The sequence below is a fragment of the Primulina huaijiensis genome, chromosome 12 (genome assembly GCF_012295235.1).
Source record: "Primulina huaijiensis isolate GDHJ02 chromosome 12, ASM1229523v2, whole genome shotgun sequence".
Lineage (NCBI taxonomy): Eukaryota > Viridiplantae > Streptophyta > Magnoliopsida > Lamiales > Gesneriaceae > Primulina > Primulina huaijiensis.
Genome location: NC_133317.1, coordinates 724717 through 744325, shown reverse-complemented (window position 1 = coordinate 744325; position 19609 = coordinate 724717). Strand labels below are relative to the sequence as shown.

General features: G+C 34.1%; 2 protein-coding genes and 2 long non-coding RNA genes across 8 annotated transcripts; 1 reads left to right on the top strand and 3 right to left on the bottom strand.

Moving 5' to 3' along the window:
- Nucleotides 1–181: 181 nt before the first annotated feature.
- LOC140989779 (uncharacterized) lies at nucleotides 182–5291 on the bottom strand. Its single transcript, XR_012177569.1, has 3 exons — nucleotides 5182–5291; nucleotides 4850–5027; nucleotides 182–449 (listed from the first exon to the last, which is right to left on the bottom strand). It is a non-coding gene; the product is annotated as an uncharacterized lncRNA (long non-coding RNA).
- Nucleotides 1053–2941, bottom strand: LOC140989780 (uncharacterized). Its single transcript, XR_012177570.1, has 4 exons — nucleotides 2429–2941; nucleotides 1524–1857; nucleotides 1272–1364; nucleotides 1053–1184 (listed from the first exon to the last, which is right to left on the bottom strand). It is a non-coding gene; the product is annotated as an uncharacterized lncRNA (long non-coding RNA).
- A 1454-nt stretch (nucleotides 5292–6745) lies between the features above and the next one.
- On the top strand, nucleotides 6746–9944 carry LOC140989233 (uncharacterized). 2 transcript variants are annotated; one of them, XM_073458387.1, is made up of 6 exons: nucleotides 6746–7139; nucleotides 7565–7765; nucleotides 8176–8405; nucleotides 8510–8677; nucleotides 8783–9062; nucleotides 9144–9944. In XM_073458387.1, exons 2-6 carry the CDS (start codon nucleotides 7600–7602, stop codon nucleotides 9368–9370), a joined length of 1071 nt encoding a protein of 356 aa, XP_073314488.1. In that variant the 5' UTR covers nucleotides 6746–7139; nucleotides 7565–7599; the 3' UTR covers nucleotides 9371–9944. The 2 variants fall into 2 exon arrangements, with proteins under 2 accessions (XP_073314488.1, XP_073314487.1); XM_073458386.1 differs by having other exon boundaries at nucleotides 6752–7139; nucleotides 7587–7765.
- A 1101-nt stretch (nucleotides 9945–11045) lies between these two features.
- LOC140989773 (protein DA1-like) lies at nucleotides 11046–18646 on the bottom strand. Of its 4 annotated transcripts, none has more exons than XR_012177566.1 (13): nucleotides 18123–18646; nucleotides 17006–17123; nucleotides 15952–16036; nucleotides 15598–15781; nucleotides 15388–15508; nucleotides 14721–14804; nucleotides 14519–14638; nucleotides 14209–14421; nucleotides 14022–14084; nucleotides 13814–13932; nucleotides 13658–13716; nucleotides 12727–13564; nucleotides 11046–11309 (listed from the first exon to the last, which is right to left on the bottom strand). XR_012177566.1 is itself a non-coding variant. In XM_073459168.1 (13 exons), exons 3-13 carry the CDS (start codon nucleotides 17114–17116, stop codon nucleotides 13272–13274), a joined length of 1452 nt encoding a protein of 483 aa, XP_073315269.1. In that variant the 5' UTR covers nucleotides 17117–17123; nucleotides 18123–18142; nucleotides 18211–18646; the 3' UTR covers nucleotides 13060–13271. The 4 variants fall into 4 exon arrangements, 3 of the variants coding, with proteins under 3 accessions (XP_073315269.1, XP_073315267.1, XP_073315268.1); XM_073459168.1 differs by lacking the exon at nucleotides 11046–11309 and having other exon boundaries at nucleotides 13060–13564; nucleotides 18123–18142; nucleotides 18211–18646; XM_073459166.1 differs by lacking the exon at nucleotides 11046–11309 and having other exon boundaries at nucleotides 13060–13564; nucleotides 17006–17165.
- Between the last annotated feature and the right edge of the window lie 963 nt (nucleotides 18647–19609).

The window sequence follows — 19609 nt, the reverse complement described above, 5'->3', positions numbered from 1 at the left end:
CGAAGCAAATACTGCATGTACAAATTAATCACAAAGATGAGTCCCATAATAATTTAATATGTTTTTTTAACCTGAGTTTTATAAGAAATTACTTATCAAAATCAATAACTGGATGAGAATCTTGCTAAACAAAATAGTTCTCCTAACGTAAAAAAATCCCTCGGGATGAAAACTATTAGGAGCACTAATTTGCAAAAATCAAGTTCTCAAGCCAAAGTTTAGATGACTTGGTTTTAGTATTTTTAACTATCTAACTTTCTTTCACCACCAATATTCAAGCGATAAAAAGACGACACAGGAAAATCACTTATCTTCTTTGAAAGAAAGGTCGCATAATATCCAAGGCCAGAAAAAGTCACGTCTGCCTCAATTTCTTCATTTTTATACGTAGTGGATAAAACTATCAGACATAGAAAGGCTCTCAAAAAGCTTGATCTCCCCATCATTAACTACAGAATTTAAAACATAAGGTTAGTGAAGCAAGTTAATGATACCAATAAAAAAAAGAACCAGCACGTAAAATTAGAATTTCGGAGGATGAAAATGATAAAGTAAACCTGAATGAAACAGAAGAATAAAGCCAGAGAGTAATTGCACTCACACAGAGGCAGAGAACAGAGAATATCAATACTTAATCAGGCCTTGTAAAATACGTCTTCAACCTCCGATTCTCTGATATCAACAGAAAGGTTGCCAACATAAATCATGCCAGATTGCTGACCAATCATTTTCAGTCCTCAAAGAAAACGTCGAAGCAAATACTGCATGTACAAATTAATCATAAAGATGATCCCATAATAATTTAAAATGTTTTTTTAACATGAGTTTTATAAGAAATTACTTATCAAAATCAATAACTGGATGAGAATCTTGCTAAACAAAATAGTTCTACTAACATAAAAAAATCCCTCGGGATGAAAACTATTAGGAGAAATAATTTGAAAAAATCAAGTTCTCAAGCCAAAGTTTAGATGACTTGGTTTTAGGATTTTTAACTATATAACTTTCTTTCACCACCAATATTCAAGCGATAAAAAGAAGACACTGGAAAATCACTTATCTTCGTTGAAAGAAAGGTCGCATAATCTCCAAGGCCAGAAAAAGTCACGTCTGCCTCAATTTCTTCATTTTTATACGTAGTGAATAAAACTATCACAAAACAGTTGGACTTCAAGATGTGGGATCTGAGAAAAAAAACCATATTGATGTTAAAATAAAATCTCATTGATGCATTTCTTAGACTTTAGAGTAGAAGAAAATAATGTTCTAACCTAAGAAGCAACCTTCATTATGAATATGGGGGACCCAGGAACTTCACCTTGAACTTGCTTGAATATAGCCCGAACTTCATCATCATTATGGACCTATAGTTAGATACATGATCAATGATGTATGTCTTACAAAAACTATGGTACAAAGAAAATCAAACTTGAAACTCAAAAAAATCAAGTTCAAAATGCTTGCTCCTAGTCAAAATGATACAGTTATTTTGGCACTTAACTAAAATATGGCAAGAATTATACCTTTCTAAGCAAGTAGGCATGGCTTCAGAAACGGATACGAACATGAGAACCACTCCAAGGCAGAGTTGGCATTTCTGCAGCTTGTGCAATTATTGGTTAACAAATTTTACCTCCCAATGAAGCCATCGATGCAGATGGTGGCCCCAAAAATATGATGCCTTTTCCAATCAAGATACTATGAATCAGTCTCTTCCCTCCAAGGGCATAACAAAACTCATTCACTTCAAGTACTGAGCTTGTAGACCTTGATGGAGCAGGTCCATTTACATATCCATTAGCATGCCTACCACCGGTTGATGCTTGTCTTCTTTGAGCTTCTGATATATTGAAGTAGCTGAAGAAAACAACATTCATTAAGAATGGAATAATATTGGTTTTTATATATGTTATGTCTAATCCCATGTCAAACTGAAGTATCTGATAATTAAGACTAATGATTCTAGTACTAGCTTTAGGCCCTTTTGGACAACTCTATAACAAAAACCTAAGGAGGTTTGGCAAATAAAATAACCTAGATCAAAACTAGCAAAATGATATTTTCAGAAACTAATGTTAGGGGGACCAAAACAAAATCTTGCTGATCATTTGTAAAGAAATATTTGCCTAAAAAATTGAACTAATAAAATTTTAGTCTATCATCTGATATATCAGTACAAAAAGAGTTCCTCTTAACAGTAAACGTATTCAATATAAAAATACTAAACAGCTGAATAAAGAATTAGAGACTCCTATACATGGAGTCAACATTCTCGAGATTGATCTAAAATTATGTCAGTAGATCGTGAACACTTTAAATACACACAAATATCATCGAATTAACAAAAGGGAGAGTAAATCAATAAAATTGAAAATGGAAATCGTAGTAAAATACAGGGAAAATAGGGATATAGGATCTACATACTTACTAGCAACATAACTATCATCCTTAACACTTTCAAAGCTCTGATTCCTCAAGCCATCCGAAATCGAATCGATGGCGGCGGTGGCGGAGGGAGAGGCACTCCCGTCGATTGAAGTCCAAAAATTCAAAGCAAACTCAAGTCGTGACCGGAGTTGGGTGGTCGCGCGACGGAACTCGCCGGAAAGCTCGAATCGCGGCTGGAATTACTGGATAAGGGTGGACTTGGTTCGGAATAATCCTAAGCTTCGATTTCGATCAACAATCAGCCTGAAATCGAGGGAATAAACGGTGTAATCGCCAAATTTTTGGAAATACTCGAGCGCACAGTTTCTGGTCGCAAATTGGAGCTTCGGGACGCGCGCGTTCTTGCTCAAATCGTCCGATTCAGACCATCTAGGCTTGGACTAGGTGAAGGGTGGTCGGACGACCTGTTTCTCGTGGCACACAAGCAGCAGCGGCGACAAAATCGGACGGGAGAGGATGGAAATCGGGTTGGCGCCTGCTCGGACTTCGTGCATTTGGCGATAGTACCGTTGTGACATTATTTTTGGAAACAAAATATTGGGAGCGTATAACAGATTCAACATAACGTTAAAATTCCGTTTTAAGCAGTTTGGATGTTCATTATTTAATCATTAAATTTCGATAATATTCTTAAAATTCTGAAATTCTGAGATAAAATAAATTATTGTATGGACTTAGAATAAGCGTAAATATATTTTTTATACACCAACCATTTACAAATTGATATATGAAATTATTATAATACACGATTCAACTAAGAAGAAAATTTTATTGTAAAAATATTATATTTTAAAAAAATTATATTATGATAAATAAATAAATAAATTATTTTTTCGAGAAATATATAATAAAATAATTATATTTTTATTTATTTATTTATCATAATATAACACTCGGGTTATTGTACTTTATCTGGTATTCATCACACCTCGTTGGTATCGTGTTGAAACATTTAAGTTTTGATGATGTGCTAGTTGTGATCAAATAACTCAAGATTACTAAAATTCAGCACTTCGAAAAAATCAGTAATCGGTAGCCGATCATCTACTAATTATTCAGAGACTACTGAATCAAATGGACAAGTATTACTGAACATCCTCGGACCACCGAAAGTTGATGATCATTTATAAGCATTGGAATTATTCTTCTATTTAATAAAAGCATATAATCAGCTGAACGAACATTTAGAGAATGTTCAATATTCTAGTAACTATAAAAGGAGGAGTTTAATGGTCTCAATCAAGTTTTTTTTAATAAAATATTACTTCCATTAAATTTGGTAAAAATAGTCAGAATTACAAATACACTGATATCCACATGAGATAATCATAGTACAAATCATAAGATAATCAATAACAATAAGCTATGATAGTACAATTACATTATCAGATGCGTTGGGTAAACAACAAAAGACGTTAATCTGCATCCTCTTGATTATGTCTTCGATGTTTGGTTGCACATTCTCAAACATGACTCTGTTATGCAAATTCCACACATGATATACTGTAGCCGCCAAAGCCATTAATCTCATTCTTGCTAGTGTAGAGTTGCCACCGTAAAGACTTCGAAATGCCTTGAGAATGGTCGTCAGTGATCGCATGTTCTTCCTCATCCCTAGCCAATTGCATATCCCATCCCAAATGCTCTTAGAAATATGGCAATCAAAGTACGAGTGCAACACCGATTCTTCTGTCAGCCGACACAGTACACGACATTTGTCATTAACAAAAACCAGTCTGTCTTGAGTAAGAAGTTTCATGTGAGCAAATAACCACAAGTTTATGTTTCAGCCGCAATAGGTCTTCCAGAAATGAGAGAAAATATATGGATTTTGTAAGACTGTGGATTACAATGTAAACTAAAAAGCCCCGTGCATTTTCAAAGGATGAGAGATACTCATTATTATAAATTATAAAATATTTAAATGAATAACAAGGAGTTAATTCTGAAGCAAGAGTAAAATATAGACTTAATTCAAATTATCAAAAGCCAGCCGTTGATTTCAAAATTCAAAAAATTCCTTGTCTTTATTGGTAATACTTCTAAATTGCATGATGCTGAAATTCAAAATAACCATTACTTTCATGTAAACACGAGAATTAGACGAGGATAACCTGGAGTCATGAAGTATAAGTTTAAACGGAAAAAAACATTTTCTCAAGTAAAAGCGAGCGGTAAATTTCTATCAATAGAATATGAATAAAATATATCGTGTAAACATCAAAATAGCTTTCGAGACTAGAACTTCAGAAACACGACATCGTAATTGTAACAAACTACTTTTTTTCTGAGAACTCGAGGTCTTTGGAGTTGAACTGGACTGACCACATTTTCATGCTTTAACAAGTTGCAAACTATGAAATAAATACCTAAAACTATAACATCCAAGGTGTATACGTACATCTATTGATGGTAATTGGACACTTCTAGTCCATGAAGAAGTACTCAAGATCGACGAAATATAAATACACTGCCACGAGGGAACTTGACTCGCAAACTCGCGTCACTAATATCGAATTAGAAGCACATTTACCGACAGCTTGTGGTGGGTACCCAACAACAATTATATACTGTAGTATCTGCAAATTCAATCTCTAAAGAATTTGATTTAACGCAATTAAAGCTCAGAACAGAACCATCTACTGAGGAACCAACATAAGGAGATAAAAATTAAACAGAAAACTCGTATAAAGAAATTTCAACAAATAATTAGATGGGTGATCGAAGCTATACCTGTTCGAGGAAATATTTCGAACAAATTCCAGCTCGGGGATTTGACATTTCAGAAAAAAGCTTTCGGAATGGAGCCTTCTCAGAATCTCAATCGAGTGTTCTATATGAACTGCTGCCAAAACTTGACGTGGTACTGGTCATGTATTTAATATTGTACCACGTATCTGTCTTTTATTTAAAATCGTGTATCTTCGATGCGACATTACCGCAGCTAGTTTCTTAAAAAGATTGCAAAAAAGGCTTAACATGCACGCCGTTGCCGGAGATCGAACCCGGGTTATCCGGGTGACATGCGGGAATACTCACCACTATACTACAATGACTTGTTGGTAGGGTCGTCAAAATAAATTATATTTAATCAAAGCTAACATACAACCAAAAAGATATGGCGTAGGTAACAATTGAGAACTTTATTGTTAATTAAAATAAAATATTAATTAATCTACAAATAAATTATAAAATGGTGAAAATAGTGGGAACGTCAACATACAAAACAACAAAAACTAAAATTGTTTTTTTACAAATTTTTTTTTTATAAAAGACTTTAAAAGTTGTTTTAAAAATAAAGATGTATTTTGAAAGTTGTTCTATAAAAACGTTTTTATAGTTAATATTTAAAAAATAAATTATAGTTAAAAATAATTAAGAATCTGTTTATAGTTAATATTTTAAAAAATAAATTATAGTTAAAAATAATTAAGAAACTGTTTGGACAAGTATTATATAAAATTCTTTTAATTCTCGTTTAACTCATGTTTTTTATTATTTTAAAAACGTCAAAAAACAACTTTCAATTCTTTTTTAAAAATTATATTTCGAGAACAATTTTTTTTAAAAAAAATCCAAAACGTTTTTGTAAATCTTATCAAAATACATGCTTATCAAATAAAACTTGACCATGAGAATCAAATTTCAAATGAAATCAAGAAGGTAATAAAATCCCCAATTGGTAACACTATTTTAATATCTTTTAATATATAGAACTAATCATACAAAGTCATGATATAAATTTTTGTTTGCCTAAAATATCATCTATATTATAAAACCAACTACATGTTTTTACCATCTTTTACTATATGTAACGCAAGATCACACAGTTATAATAGCTCAACACTTTATAATAAGGTTTGAAATTATGGTATAATATTGGATTTGCTTAAAGTACGCTTAAGTACAATGCATTTGATTAATTTCTTAAATGAACACTGTTTTTTATAAATGCAATTAATAATCCACACAATCTGTATTAGAAATATACTGTTTTAGTCTTTGCTCTTTAATATCAAAGATCATTTTTATCAAAATATTTTAAAAATTGATAATGTATATTATGTTATACACGCGGTTAGTTATTATTAAACATTTTTAGATATCACCATTCAATATTCTCACAATTCACAAAATTATCCTCCTAAGACGTTTTTGAAACGACAAATCAAAGAAATAAATTTATGTCTTGGAATATCAATAAATAAGGTGAATTGTTGTTTTTGTTTGAAAATAAATGGATTGAAATGCTCGATCAGTAATCGTGACAATGCGTCATTAATGGCGTCAGCAAGCGGTCGGGTGATTGCGTAAGCAAACCCGGTGAATTCGCGAGCGACTTCTTCATATGTGGGCTCCGTGTGGCATGGGCATGGAATCTTTGTCTTTATCCTCTCAGTCTGCGTAATCCAGCCACTAGTGGAGTGCCACGTACGAGAACGTATGGGAGAAGAAACCCATTTTTATATATTATTTCACCAAATGTAGGAGACTGGACTGGACTGTGAGCTTGGCCTTGGGCAAACATGTCAGCCCGTTAGCTTAGAAAAACCCGAAAAGCAAGCCCCTATAAGTAGAACCCTTGTTCCAAATTCTCTCTTGATCAAACTAAATTTGGAAAGAGCTGAGTTTGTCTGACTCATGAAGTGAAGCAGAGAGAGAGAGAGTTCACTTTCTGGGTATTTGAAAAGGTTCCTATTTTCATGATCTTGGTTTTGATTCTTATTTGGCTATTAATTAAGTTGTTTCCAAATTTGGGAATTGATGCTTTATTATCTCGGTGTTGATTTGATGTTTGATTGATCTTTTGTGCTTTGGATGAAGGGGTTGAAAACTCATTCTGGCTTTTATGGCACAGAATATTCTTGACTGGATGATATGTTTATTTATAACATTTTCACTGGAAAAATTTAATTTTGGAAGTATGGGTGCTTTAAGACCGATAGTTTCAGTTCGATCAACTCACTGTGAATCTTTTTAACAGACGTGAACTCGAACTTGTGAACTTGTTCTTCTCAATTATCATAATCCGGACTCCTTGCCCTTTATTTGTTCTCTTTGACCAACTAGCTCAAGAGTCGATTTTTTGGTTTATCTCTCATTCTTATTAATCTAGACTATGCACCATGCCTCTGTAGCATTTGGATTCCCATGTGTCCTCCAGCGCAGCCACCGTCATCTCCTGCTGAAATTGGTTTCTACTGGACTGATGAGCAAATATTTTTGTTCCTGGATGGATACACACCAGGAGTCTGTCTCCCAAATAACGTGCTGGCAGGTTCAATCCCTTACCTGTACCGGCCCGCGGATTTACCAGGTTAACTTCGATTTTCATTCACTATTTCATTGTTTAGTCTTCAATCTTTTTCAGCAAATTTTCGAGAACGAGTTAATTTGCTATCGACTATAGATCTGGATTTATTGGATGACCCTGATGATATAATTGGTGCGTACTATTGATTCAATTCCTCGGAACTTGATACTCAGTTATATATAATAAAACGGGCTTTTTTCCCGGATCATTCGATGTCCCTATCATGTATATACATGTAGGTTTGAGCATATACAGTCATATGGATCGATTTCTTTGAGTTGAAGGATGTGTTTTTATGGTAATTTCAATGTTAAGTAATGATACTGCCTCGTAAAGATCTGTGAACCATACATACTTACTCACTGTTCTAAAGTTAAAATCCGCTTACTTCTGTTTGTGTGGGGTACTTGCAGAAGGGATTTGGTACTTAGTACAGTCGAATGAGAAAAAAGAATCAGTTTTCGGATTCTGGAAGCTCAAAGGACAAGCTTGTGGGATATACTCGAACTCTGTGATAGATGGATGGCGCTCTATTCTAGAATATTACGAAGGTGAAGCCCCTCATGCTCAAAGAACAGATTGGGTTATGCAAGAGTATAGCATTACTCAAAAGGAATTATTGTCTGAAAAAAATAACCCAGAGGTAGCTACTGCATAAAAAAATGATGCATATTCTTTATGGTGTGGCTTAGTTATATAAAGGCCAACCCGCAAATCACGTCGTTTTTTTGGTTGGCCATTTTGCAGGAGTTCACATTACTGTGTAGAGTCTTCCACTGCAACGGGAATCAAATAAACGAGACATACACCAAAGGCTGCAAAAACACCGTTGAATCACAGGATGTTAGTTCAAGGGCATCAGTTATTCCAAAAACTGATAATAACTTACAGCAAGATTCTAAAAGTGAATCTAAGGTGGGCAGAATTACATTTGCTGTGGGTTATATTTGATAGAAACTGGATTCCTTTCTGAATGTACCCCTTTATTCTTTGCTCTTTGTTATATTCTGTATTTCGCAGGCAAACTCTTCTCCACAAGAAATCGCTGACTTCAAATGTTTCTTGAGAGAAGACTTCTTGGAATTGAATGATTTAGAAGGTCCCGAATCACATTCTTCGAGTTCACAGAACTCAAGCTGTCCTAGCAAGTTATCAGATGAATGTTTTGATTCGTTGGCCTTATTACGTGAACTTGAGGAAGGGGATGTTGCTGATACAGAGGGAAAGCATTTGACTTCTGGATACAGCATCTCCACATCAGTTAAATCAAATGATGTAATTATTGTTCCTCCCTCATCAGGTATGTCAGTAGCTTTAGCATATAAAGCAGTAGTTTAGTTACTTATAAAGGTCACTTCTTTCACTTTGAATTTCTACCTAGGATCTATATTCACTGGCGCTGCAAGTACTTCCAAAAATGAACCTTTAACAGACGAACACATGCTAGAGCATTCTACAAAAAGGGATGCATCGGAAACGAGAGATGAAGGCAATTCAACTTTCAGTGATGCAAAGACACACGCACTTTTGAACCGGGTAAAGAAGGAGAATGATGCAGGCAGAAAGAAAATCAGGCTCAGGCAGTATTTCTGTTTCGCTTACTTTTAAGTCTGATCGTCAACAAATCATACTGCAAAGAAGGACATTCGGGTTTCCTTAGCATCTGGATAGGTGTTCAAAGAACAAGCAAATGAGATGTCAATGCTACCGGGTACTAGGGAGCAAGAAGGTGTTTTTACCTTCTTGTAAAAAGCAGTTTACCCACTATGGGAACTGCAACTGTAACATCCATTTAGATCGTGCATCATTATTCGTAATGTAAAGTGTTATACAGTGTGTTCAAATCATACTGCAAAGAAGGACATTCGGGTTTCCTTAGCATCTGGATAGGTGTTCAAAGAACAAGCAAATGAGATGTCAATGCTACCGGGTACTAGGGAGCAAGAAGGTGTTTTTACCTTCTTGTAAAAAGCAGTTTACCCACTATGGGAAACTGCAACTGTAACATCCATTTAGATCGTGCATCATTATTCGTAATGTAAAGTGTTATACAGTGTGATTTAGCTGAAACACACTTGAACTCTTGTCATTCTATGCCCCAGCCAGCCTTAGTCAACAAAATTGGCCTGTAATACTTGTGCCTGATTTAATTAAATATATACATAAAAATATCTTCCAGTTATTTAATTTTTTTTAATTTACTCAATCGTAATGGGTTTCTAAGTTACTTAGTTCCGTAATTCATTTGTCTCAATAATGTATTTTACTAAAATTTTAATTTTATCGAATGTCAATTCTTAGTCAAAAACTTATGTGAGACGATCTCACATGTCGTATTTTATGAGACGAATATCTTATTTGGGTGATCCATGAAAAAATATTACTTTTTATGCTAAGAGTATTATTTTTTATTGTGAATATCAGTAAGATTGACCCGTGTCACAGATAAAAATTCGTGAGAAACTTTCACAAAAAATCTACTCCAATTCTTATAACATTGCCAGCTAGAAAGTCAATTTGGTCGAATAAATAATCAACCTAAGATTGACTGTATTAAATGCGCTTAATGGTCAATTGAATACCTGTTTTAATTTTAATATAATATTACAATAATTTGATAGTATTATTACTTCCATATTGATTTCAAAATTTATTAAATGAATAATTGTAGTGATGAGATTTTATGTTTTTGGAGATATTAAAAATTTATCTATTTGTCTATATAATTAATGTGTATGTATTGTTTTTCCTATAAATAATTAATTTCATTAAAAAATAAATATATTTGCTCCGACTAAAATATGTTTGAACCTGTTGTCCCAAGAACTTGACCTCGACACTTGGTCGAACTTTGTATTTTCAAACATAATAAAATACTTTTTTAAAATTATACATACCGAAAATTCTACTTCCGGTTTTTGTCATCTCATTTGAAAAAAAAAGTAAAATTCATCGATATTTTTTAAATTTACATTGAAATGATCTACTGATCATCTTATACAAACACAACGAGAATAAAACTCACCCATGTACAATAGAAGATATGATGTGAAATATTTATTTGTAACAAATTACAAATTCCCCACCAAATACGAGCACCCGGTTACTGAAGCAATTTTAAATAAGTATTTTGTCTTTAACATAAACTAATTTCTTCCTTGAATTCTTGATTATTGTCCCTACATTAGATTCTGTAAACCAAATCCATAATTCAATAATCCTTCCACGCGTTAATTCCTGTTACCATTGCAATTGTTTAAATTCAAGAGCCCTCGCGAATGAATCAAGCACGAAATAATTCCACCAAAACGAACAAATGAACTGGTTTCTGACTTATTTAATATCTCTCACTTTCTTCACTCCATGCATAAACACGCAGCAGAAATATGTAGGAAATGCAGCATCAAAAATTCGAAATGCACCAGCAGTGGAGAAACAAATGAATCTGAATCTTTTCTCTATGCAGTATCCTCTTGCCGAGCTTTTCTGGTCTTCACAGCAAGATATCCATCCAACACAGTTCCGACCATTGCAACTCTCACATCATCTGACCAATCAGAAATCATGAAAATCAATAATGTTAAGCAGCATACAGTTTTCAAAACACTGCAAGAAGTTGTAGTTCCAGTGAATTGTACTTGTTCAGGTTGGTACTATCAAGCCATCACCACCTACTAGGTTCTAGGCAACCATGAAACATATCGTGTTATTTCAAACGACACGTTCCAGGGATTGTCAACCTGCAGATCTATCAAACTTTCGAATATGGACACGGGGTTTAATTTGGTACCTGGAAGCAAGTTGCGAGTTCCTCTGCGATGTGCATGTCCAACGAGGGGCAAGTTCTAACAGGAACTAAGTATTTGCTGACATACTCGATTGGCATGGGAGATACCCTCTATGGTTTGAGTAAAAGATTCAACGTAAGTTTAACGAGCATTACTGAAGCAAATCATTTTCCTGATGAGCGTTTCACGATCTATCATCTCACGACAATCTTAATTCCAATACCGAAGGAACCCTCGAGTTCAAACACTGTAACTTGTGGTAATAAAGTGAGGCCACCACCTTTTCCTGCACCTGTTGCTCGAAAACACAGATCAAAGAAAGTACTCTCAACAGCTGGTATATCTGCAGGAGTCTTTTTTCTGGTACTGTTTCTTATTCTGCCAGTTATCTTCCAGTGCTGCAAGAATAGATGCCAATTCTAGAAAAGAGACGAAGAAATGAAAAGTACTATCCGGAAGACTTGTTTCTTGAAATTGCAAGATTACAGCGTGTTCTCGAAGTGTTCAAATTCACTGAAGTAAAAAAGGCAAGAAGGAATTTTGGAGAGAAGAGAAGGATAAAGGAGGGTGTTTACCGTGGAACTTTGGAAGAGATGTTTTCACTGTCAAAAAGATTGGTGGGGACTCACGAACTGAGGTGAAGATATTGTATCAGATCAACCACTTCAATATAGTGAAACATCATGGATTCAGTGAACACAAAGATGACAAATACCTTGTATACGAGTACATGATAAATGGCTCCCTCCAAGAATGGCTTGGCAGAAGAGGATCCGACAACAAAAAGGGGTGGAATGAGAGGATTCAAATTGCACTTGATGTGGCCAATGGGCTTCTGTATCTTCATAAAACCAACGTATATCCACAATGATATAAGAAGCAGCAATATTCTTCTTGACAGCAATCTAAGAGCAAAGATTGCAAATTTTAGTCTGGCAAGAAAAGCGAACTCTGATGATGTAATAACAAAGGTTGTAGGCACTGAAGCATACATGGCGCATGAGTATATGGACACAGGTCCAATTACTCCCAGGGTTGACGTGTATGCATTTGGAGTAGTGCTATTCGAATTGTTCACAGGAAAATATGCAGTATTTTGGCAGGATGGCAAGGAAAAATTACTGTCGACGAAGTAGCAGCTATAATGGAAAGCGAAAATTCAGAAACTGAGCTAACCTGTTTCATTGAACCTTTGTCTCGCCGAAAATGAAGGAACGGGATGGGCCATTCAAGTGGTGAAATTAAGTTTAAGCTGCTTGGTGCAAGATCCTGAAAATCGACCAAGTATGGTTGAGGTAGTTTTGGTCCTTCTGAAAGTGCAATGGAATCTGCAAAAGTCAAGCGCAGTGGCAAAAGTCACTTGATAAGACGGCGTTCAACAAGGAAAATTAAGTCACTACCTTAGGCCCATCCCCTGTACTTTTAGATATTATATTTTCAAATTAGATAGCAAACAAATGGAGTTTGTAGTATAATAATACACACTGCTAAATCTAAAAACACAAAAAATTCAATAATGAACATGAATGTTATTATTTTTCAAGAATTTGAAAATACAAGGTACAAAAATGACTCCCTAAACCTATCCTTACAACTTCTGTACTGACTAGTATTGTTCTATATAGATTGGCCATAGAAGCTAATACATGAAAGACCCATATATAATTTGGCAACAAAATATAAACTCGGAAGGGAGAAGTTATCAAGTCTGCAACTGAATTTCAACGAGGAAAGTTTCCTGTCTCCCTCATGTGGTCAAGAGTCCTCCGTAAGCCAAACTTCAGCACCGCTTGGTTAGCAGCTCTAAAACCATTTCCATATATCTCAGATGTGTCTGTTGCAATCTGATTTTTGAAAAACATTCCAAGTTTTCTCTCAAAAGGAGACCTTGCCCCCGGTCTTGAGGTTGATGCTTTGTTACTATCAGAAGAAGACTGACTCTGGGATTCCAACCACATATTGGCGATGACTTGGCAGATACCTTCTTCAACATCTTGTCTCAGATTTCGGTAACCTTTCAGAAGATCACGGAAAACATGTTGATTATTCACGCTCTTGATAAATGATGACGACAAATATATAATAGGGGGAAGGTATGAGAAAATACCGTTTAGTCGAAGCCAAGCATGCATCATCTCATGAGCTAATATTGACCCAGTCAGCAACCTGCAGGAATACAACAAGAATCAGAAAAAGAAAGAAAACTTAAAAAGAATTTTAAGAAGTGCAAAAAGAGAAATAATAATAATGAAAATATAAAGACCTCGGAAGACCGTATAAAATGAGAATTGCAGTCACTTCACAATGTCGTCTTAGTTTATAAGGCTCTGTTCTCATACCAAAGATTTGATTTCCAGCACCCAGTCTTGGTCGCCGCAAAATCTGTTGATCCAAATGATAAATAAGAGCAAATTTAAATCAAAAGTAGATACGAGGAAATGAAATTGGCGACAAACCCGACAAACCCTTACAGTGCTAATAGTTTGTTCCTCGGAAAGACAGAGACCTCGAGTCTCAGGTACATGATGATGCCCCTGCAAGAAAAGAGAATCAAATTAAAGGCCACCTACCAGTATAAACAGCTGGTGCAACAAAGACAAGCAACAAAGTTTCGAAAATAGAGTTACAGTTTTTCTTTAGTGAGGTGAAGTTTCTTACATGTCTCTCTCCACCCATGGCTTCATTCAGTGCCTGCCTCTCAACCAAGAGTATAGGGATTTTCTGAGTCACTTTCATATTTAGTGCCGCAAAGAAATCTTGTATGTCATGTAAAAGGGGCTGGCACTCATTGGTATCCATGATAGAAGAGTCCAGGCACTCCAAGCAGAGCTTTCGGCTGTCATTAAGGACAGCACATCTCGAGTCCCATGACTGAAACAAGACAAACATTTAATCAATTGAACTCCATTAAGGTTTCATGTAAAAATAATTGGGTTTCTACAGATTTGAAGTGATTTGTTACACAAACCTCCATACGCTCGCAACTACAGCACCGAGGAGTTCCATCATGCTCATGACTAGGACAGTATTTCTGGGACCAAAAAGGATGTGCCCTATATTCAATAAGACCGGCTGCATTTGTTCGAATCTGTGGGAGGAGGAGAAAAGTTAAACCTTATTAATAAAACAAAAGTAAATGAGCACGATAATCCATGCCATGAGAAACTTACGAAGTGCTGGCAGACATCACATTTCGGATGATAAGACTCCCTGTAGCAAGCTTTATGATAAGGGTAGCTTCCAGACACAGAAAACTGCAGCAGAAAAATACTGATTGAGGTTTCTTTGACATTCTAAAGGGATTGATGCCGCTCCAAATATGACTATTTTAACTTGAAATTGCTTATGCGTTTAAATTTCAAAATGGGGAGTATCTGTAGTCTTTTTATGAAAATATAACAAATATCATAAAATGTTAGAAAGCTTTCCATTTCGGTAAAACCATAATGCTGATTAAAACCCTGTAAGTTCTCCTATTCTAGACTTTTCAAGCTCATTAATCAAATCAATAAGCTGGTTAAAAAGTACAAAATATCAATATTATATTGCATTTGACCTTATTTATGCATGTGAATAAATTCAATTATTTTGGTTTCTTAATCGGACATCGACCATCGCGCACCCCTTTCATGTTCAAGAATAAGCCTTCATATCAATGGAATATTTTACCATTAATCCCAAGTTATTTAGGACCAGAATTTAAAAATCACATATTTGAACATCCATGCATGTAGTCCAAATTATATAAGCATATACCATATGTACTGAGTTCTAGTATCAGCCAATATAAGATAGGCAGTCTAGAAAGTGTTCATGGACTATGGAGAATTGTTGTACCTCATAATCTGATATTGGTTGCTTGCATCCATAACATCTAAAGCATTCTGGATGCCAAACAGCACCCATACAACTCAAAAATCGTCCATGGCCAATCTCTGTATTACAGCCAGCGCAAATCCTAGAATAAAAAAAAAATGCGCTAATGGAATTAAAAGAAAAAAAAATATTTTCTATTACTGTGTTTGAATGATATTGAAGTCTAATTACCTGAAGCTTGTCGAGTAGGGGAACATTATAGGTTGGTAAAGGCTATCATAACCATGCCCATATCCAAATCCAAAACTGCGTCCATATTCATTTTGGAGACCACTGTCATATGACGACTCAGCGTTCAAACGCTCCTGTAGAGCCCGAGCAAGCAGTTCATCTTCTTTCAATTGTGGTTGACTATCTGTCTCATTGAAAGATATTCACATTCGTGATTTTCAGTAAAATCGTATGCATTAGAACAAATAGACAAAACTGTAATAACGGAATCAAAAGTGACAAGCACTTTAATCCAAATTTGAAATTTACACAAGTTCAAGATTCATCGGTTCTGAAAGCGAACTGCAAACTCACCTACCACAGCTTTTCTTTTCTGATCTTCTTCTGAAAGAGAGAGAGCAATAGCATGTTCTATATCTTCAGTCTCTGACCACGATTCCTACACCCAATGTTCATCAACAAACAAACTTTTTATACAAAAAAATATAATAATACGCAAATAAAATAATTAATTCATCTGTCGAAAAGTGAACTCATGCCATGATGCCACCAAGGAAACAATTAGTATATGTGAGTGAAAAACAACTACATGTGAAAGGACATCATCTTTGTCCCCTCAACATATCTATTTGACTTGAGCCCATAATAAGCCTATCACCATACGTATGATAACGAGTATTAAAAATCCATCTCTACCCAGCTGACTTATGATACTTTATGTACAATATCTCTGTTATTTTTTCCCTTTGATGGACAATTTTGGTTTTTCACAAAATCATTTAGCATGTCAAGTATAATATGCAAACAACAAACCTAAACTCAATACATCAATATCTTGGAGCACCAAAGCATAATAGTTACACATCAGGCAAACCAGACTAGCGAAGAACGCAAGTAGATGGCCTGAAGTTAGCATATGTTCTCAATACATTATTAACGTAAACTTTGAGGGAGTGTACAGTTATGGTTAGTGCCATTAAATACTATATACAACTATCCACCCCGAATGGAATATTACATCCGCCAATTTAATTATCTTCAATGTCGGCTTGGTTTGAACTGTCGCCAAAATCTGAAGCTGCATTTTGCAACATGAACTTGAAGTAAAAAAAAATTATAAGAAAGTTCATTCAGATTTGGTTTCAAGAGTATCCAATTCTATGCTTCTATGGTAGAAAACAACATATCTAGAATCAACTTTCAACATTCAGGAAAAAAATAAATGGAAATTGAAATTTATAAAAAACAATGAATTTATCAGCGTAATTAGAGGAACCATAGGATCAACTGAGCTTCCTTCTGCCTCTAGCAACTTGTCAGATACAAGGTAACAATAACCTCATGTAGGTTAGTCAATCATGTTAGATTTGTGAGAACTGAGAAGAAGATAGAAAAAATAAGCACTCACCGATGAATTAGATGGACGATTAGCAACATTATCTGCTTCATTTCTCCAATTACGTAGCCCCTCTGAAACTTTATGGTTTGAACCTTTGAAAATTTTGCTAAGCCAGCCCATTGGTTAACTGCAAATGGCACGGGCCAGTAGAGCCTCGTCATGCACCGAACTACAAATAAAGAAGTAGAAGCAGGACACACCATTTTGAGGGATAACAAGAGATGAATGAGGGAAAAATGAAGAACTCTCAGAAACAGAGAGACACATATACAAACTATATACTGCACCGTCCATATTGAGTTCTTCTCTTCCCATTTGAAATCTAAAATGATGTGAATGGAGGTATCACTACTTTTGCAGAATTTTTTATTGACGTCAAAAATTTCCAGGACAGCACAAATGTTAAAAAATTATCTGTCTGCACCCACATTCCCCTCTAAAATAAAAGTTGTTATAATGAAAAACTTTTTGATCAAATTTATTTGACAAAAAATTATGCTTCGTTTAAATCAAACATTGGAAAGATCAGACGAAGTGGCAATCAATAACAATGTGAGATTACCACATAAAAGCGTAGTGACACTCACTCAAATGCGAAAAACCCACAAGTCAGTAATACAATCTAACTACCTAAAGGTTCAAAAAAGTTTAAAACAAATAGAGCACGATATCACAAATGTAGTAAGATTCTATATGTTTGAAAATTTGATCATCTTCGAAGAATGCAAATTAAAGAGTATCCCACGAAAAGAAGCAAATTGTATCAACAAACAAGGAAACAGCGAGTCCAATGCAGCATAACTCAGCACAAATGTGTTCATTGATCAACAAAATCAAATACAACTACTGTGAAAAAAATAGAAGGCTTCAAAAGGCAACCAAGTAGAATACCGATTTACCTAGCAATTATGATTCTAATAAACCAAATGCTTAAATTTAAAACATAATATAATAGCTTATAACAGAACAACAAGGATCCTCAGATTCTCGAGAAAAGTAGATATAATAACACGAACTCAAAGGAATGATCGTTCCAGCTCAATGTATCTTATAAACTCAAAGATAATATATCATCCTGTATTTTAACCAACAACACAAGATATTATAAGCTTTACAGTTGGCTGACCTGAAAATAAACCCCAGAATCTTAAAAGTGGTAGAAGAAATTGGTAAATTAATCAAAACGAAACAAACGAAACCGATTTCGCACGTACCCTTCAATGCTTTAATCCAAAAAACGAATCTTCGCACCAAAATGAGAACTTTTTCAAGGAAAGATCGATCACGCGGAATTTTTCTATCCTCAATCCCTTGGACAAATTTAAAAAGTCAAGGAATGAATTAAATCAAATGAATAAGAGTAGTTGTGCTAATAATCCACCAAGAAACCCAAAAAAAAAAAAAAAAACTAGTGGGAAATGTGGATTCGTGTGAATACGAAGAATAGCAAAATAAGAACACGTATTCTACAATGGTTTCAAAGTCAATTGATAAATATCAAATAAATGGTTAATTATCCAACCCAAAAGCGTGAGCTGTTTGACTAAGAAAACATCTAACGCAGTTGGGTTTTTGAAATTGTGATCTTTCCCGTGTAGTCGGATGAATAGTCATACGCCACGAGATTTCGTGAAGATGAGTAGACAGAATGAAATAAAATTAAATAAAACAAATACAATAGTAAAGTAATTATTAATTGTTTTAAAATGTTGGAAAGATTTTGTTGCCTTATTAAGTTAATAATCATATAATCCTGCGTCTCCGCGCAACTAATAATTGATATATTATATCTGTACTTTCATATTATATCAACGTTTGTACGCACGCTATACATATTTAATTTTTTTGTTTTAAATATTTTTTGTATAAAAAATATATAGATTATATTAAAATAAAAAATATAAAATGTTTTTTTAATATTAATTTATTTTATTTTACGGTAATATGATTATTAAAATTTCAAAATATAAATAAAGATAAAAATAATTTATTAAGATATGATATTTTTATATAAGTACATATTTACTAAAATACTTTTTTATGATTTTTTAATAAATAAAAATAATTACTCTATACACTCAACTAAATAAATACAGATTATTATATTATTATTAAAATAGATTTTTAAAATCCAAGAAATATCCTTGTCAAATTATAAAATATTTCATTTTTATTCAATAAACTATATCATAAAATCTATTTTGATAAATTTCATATCTACTTTCCAATATTAAAAATATTATTTATATGTATTTATTTTTATTTTTATTTTTAAACGATTATACCATTCCTATCCTTAAAAAAATTTATAAGAAAAGAAAATAAAAATAAATAGATTGTTTTAACATAAAAAAATTTCACACACAAAAAACATGTCAAAACACCGACGTGGCTATCATATGGTGCTAACAAATAGATATGAGTGGACTCAATGGGGGCCAAAATACAAATTAGATTTGGGTATATATATAATTGCATAAGTTTTGCAATTATAATTGCATATAATTACATGAAAATACTCATTTTGCATAAGTTTTACTAAGTGAAACGAATATTTATTTTGCATGGATGTGGAGCAATGATTTGGCATAGTGGTGGGCCCTGAGCAAAAAA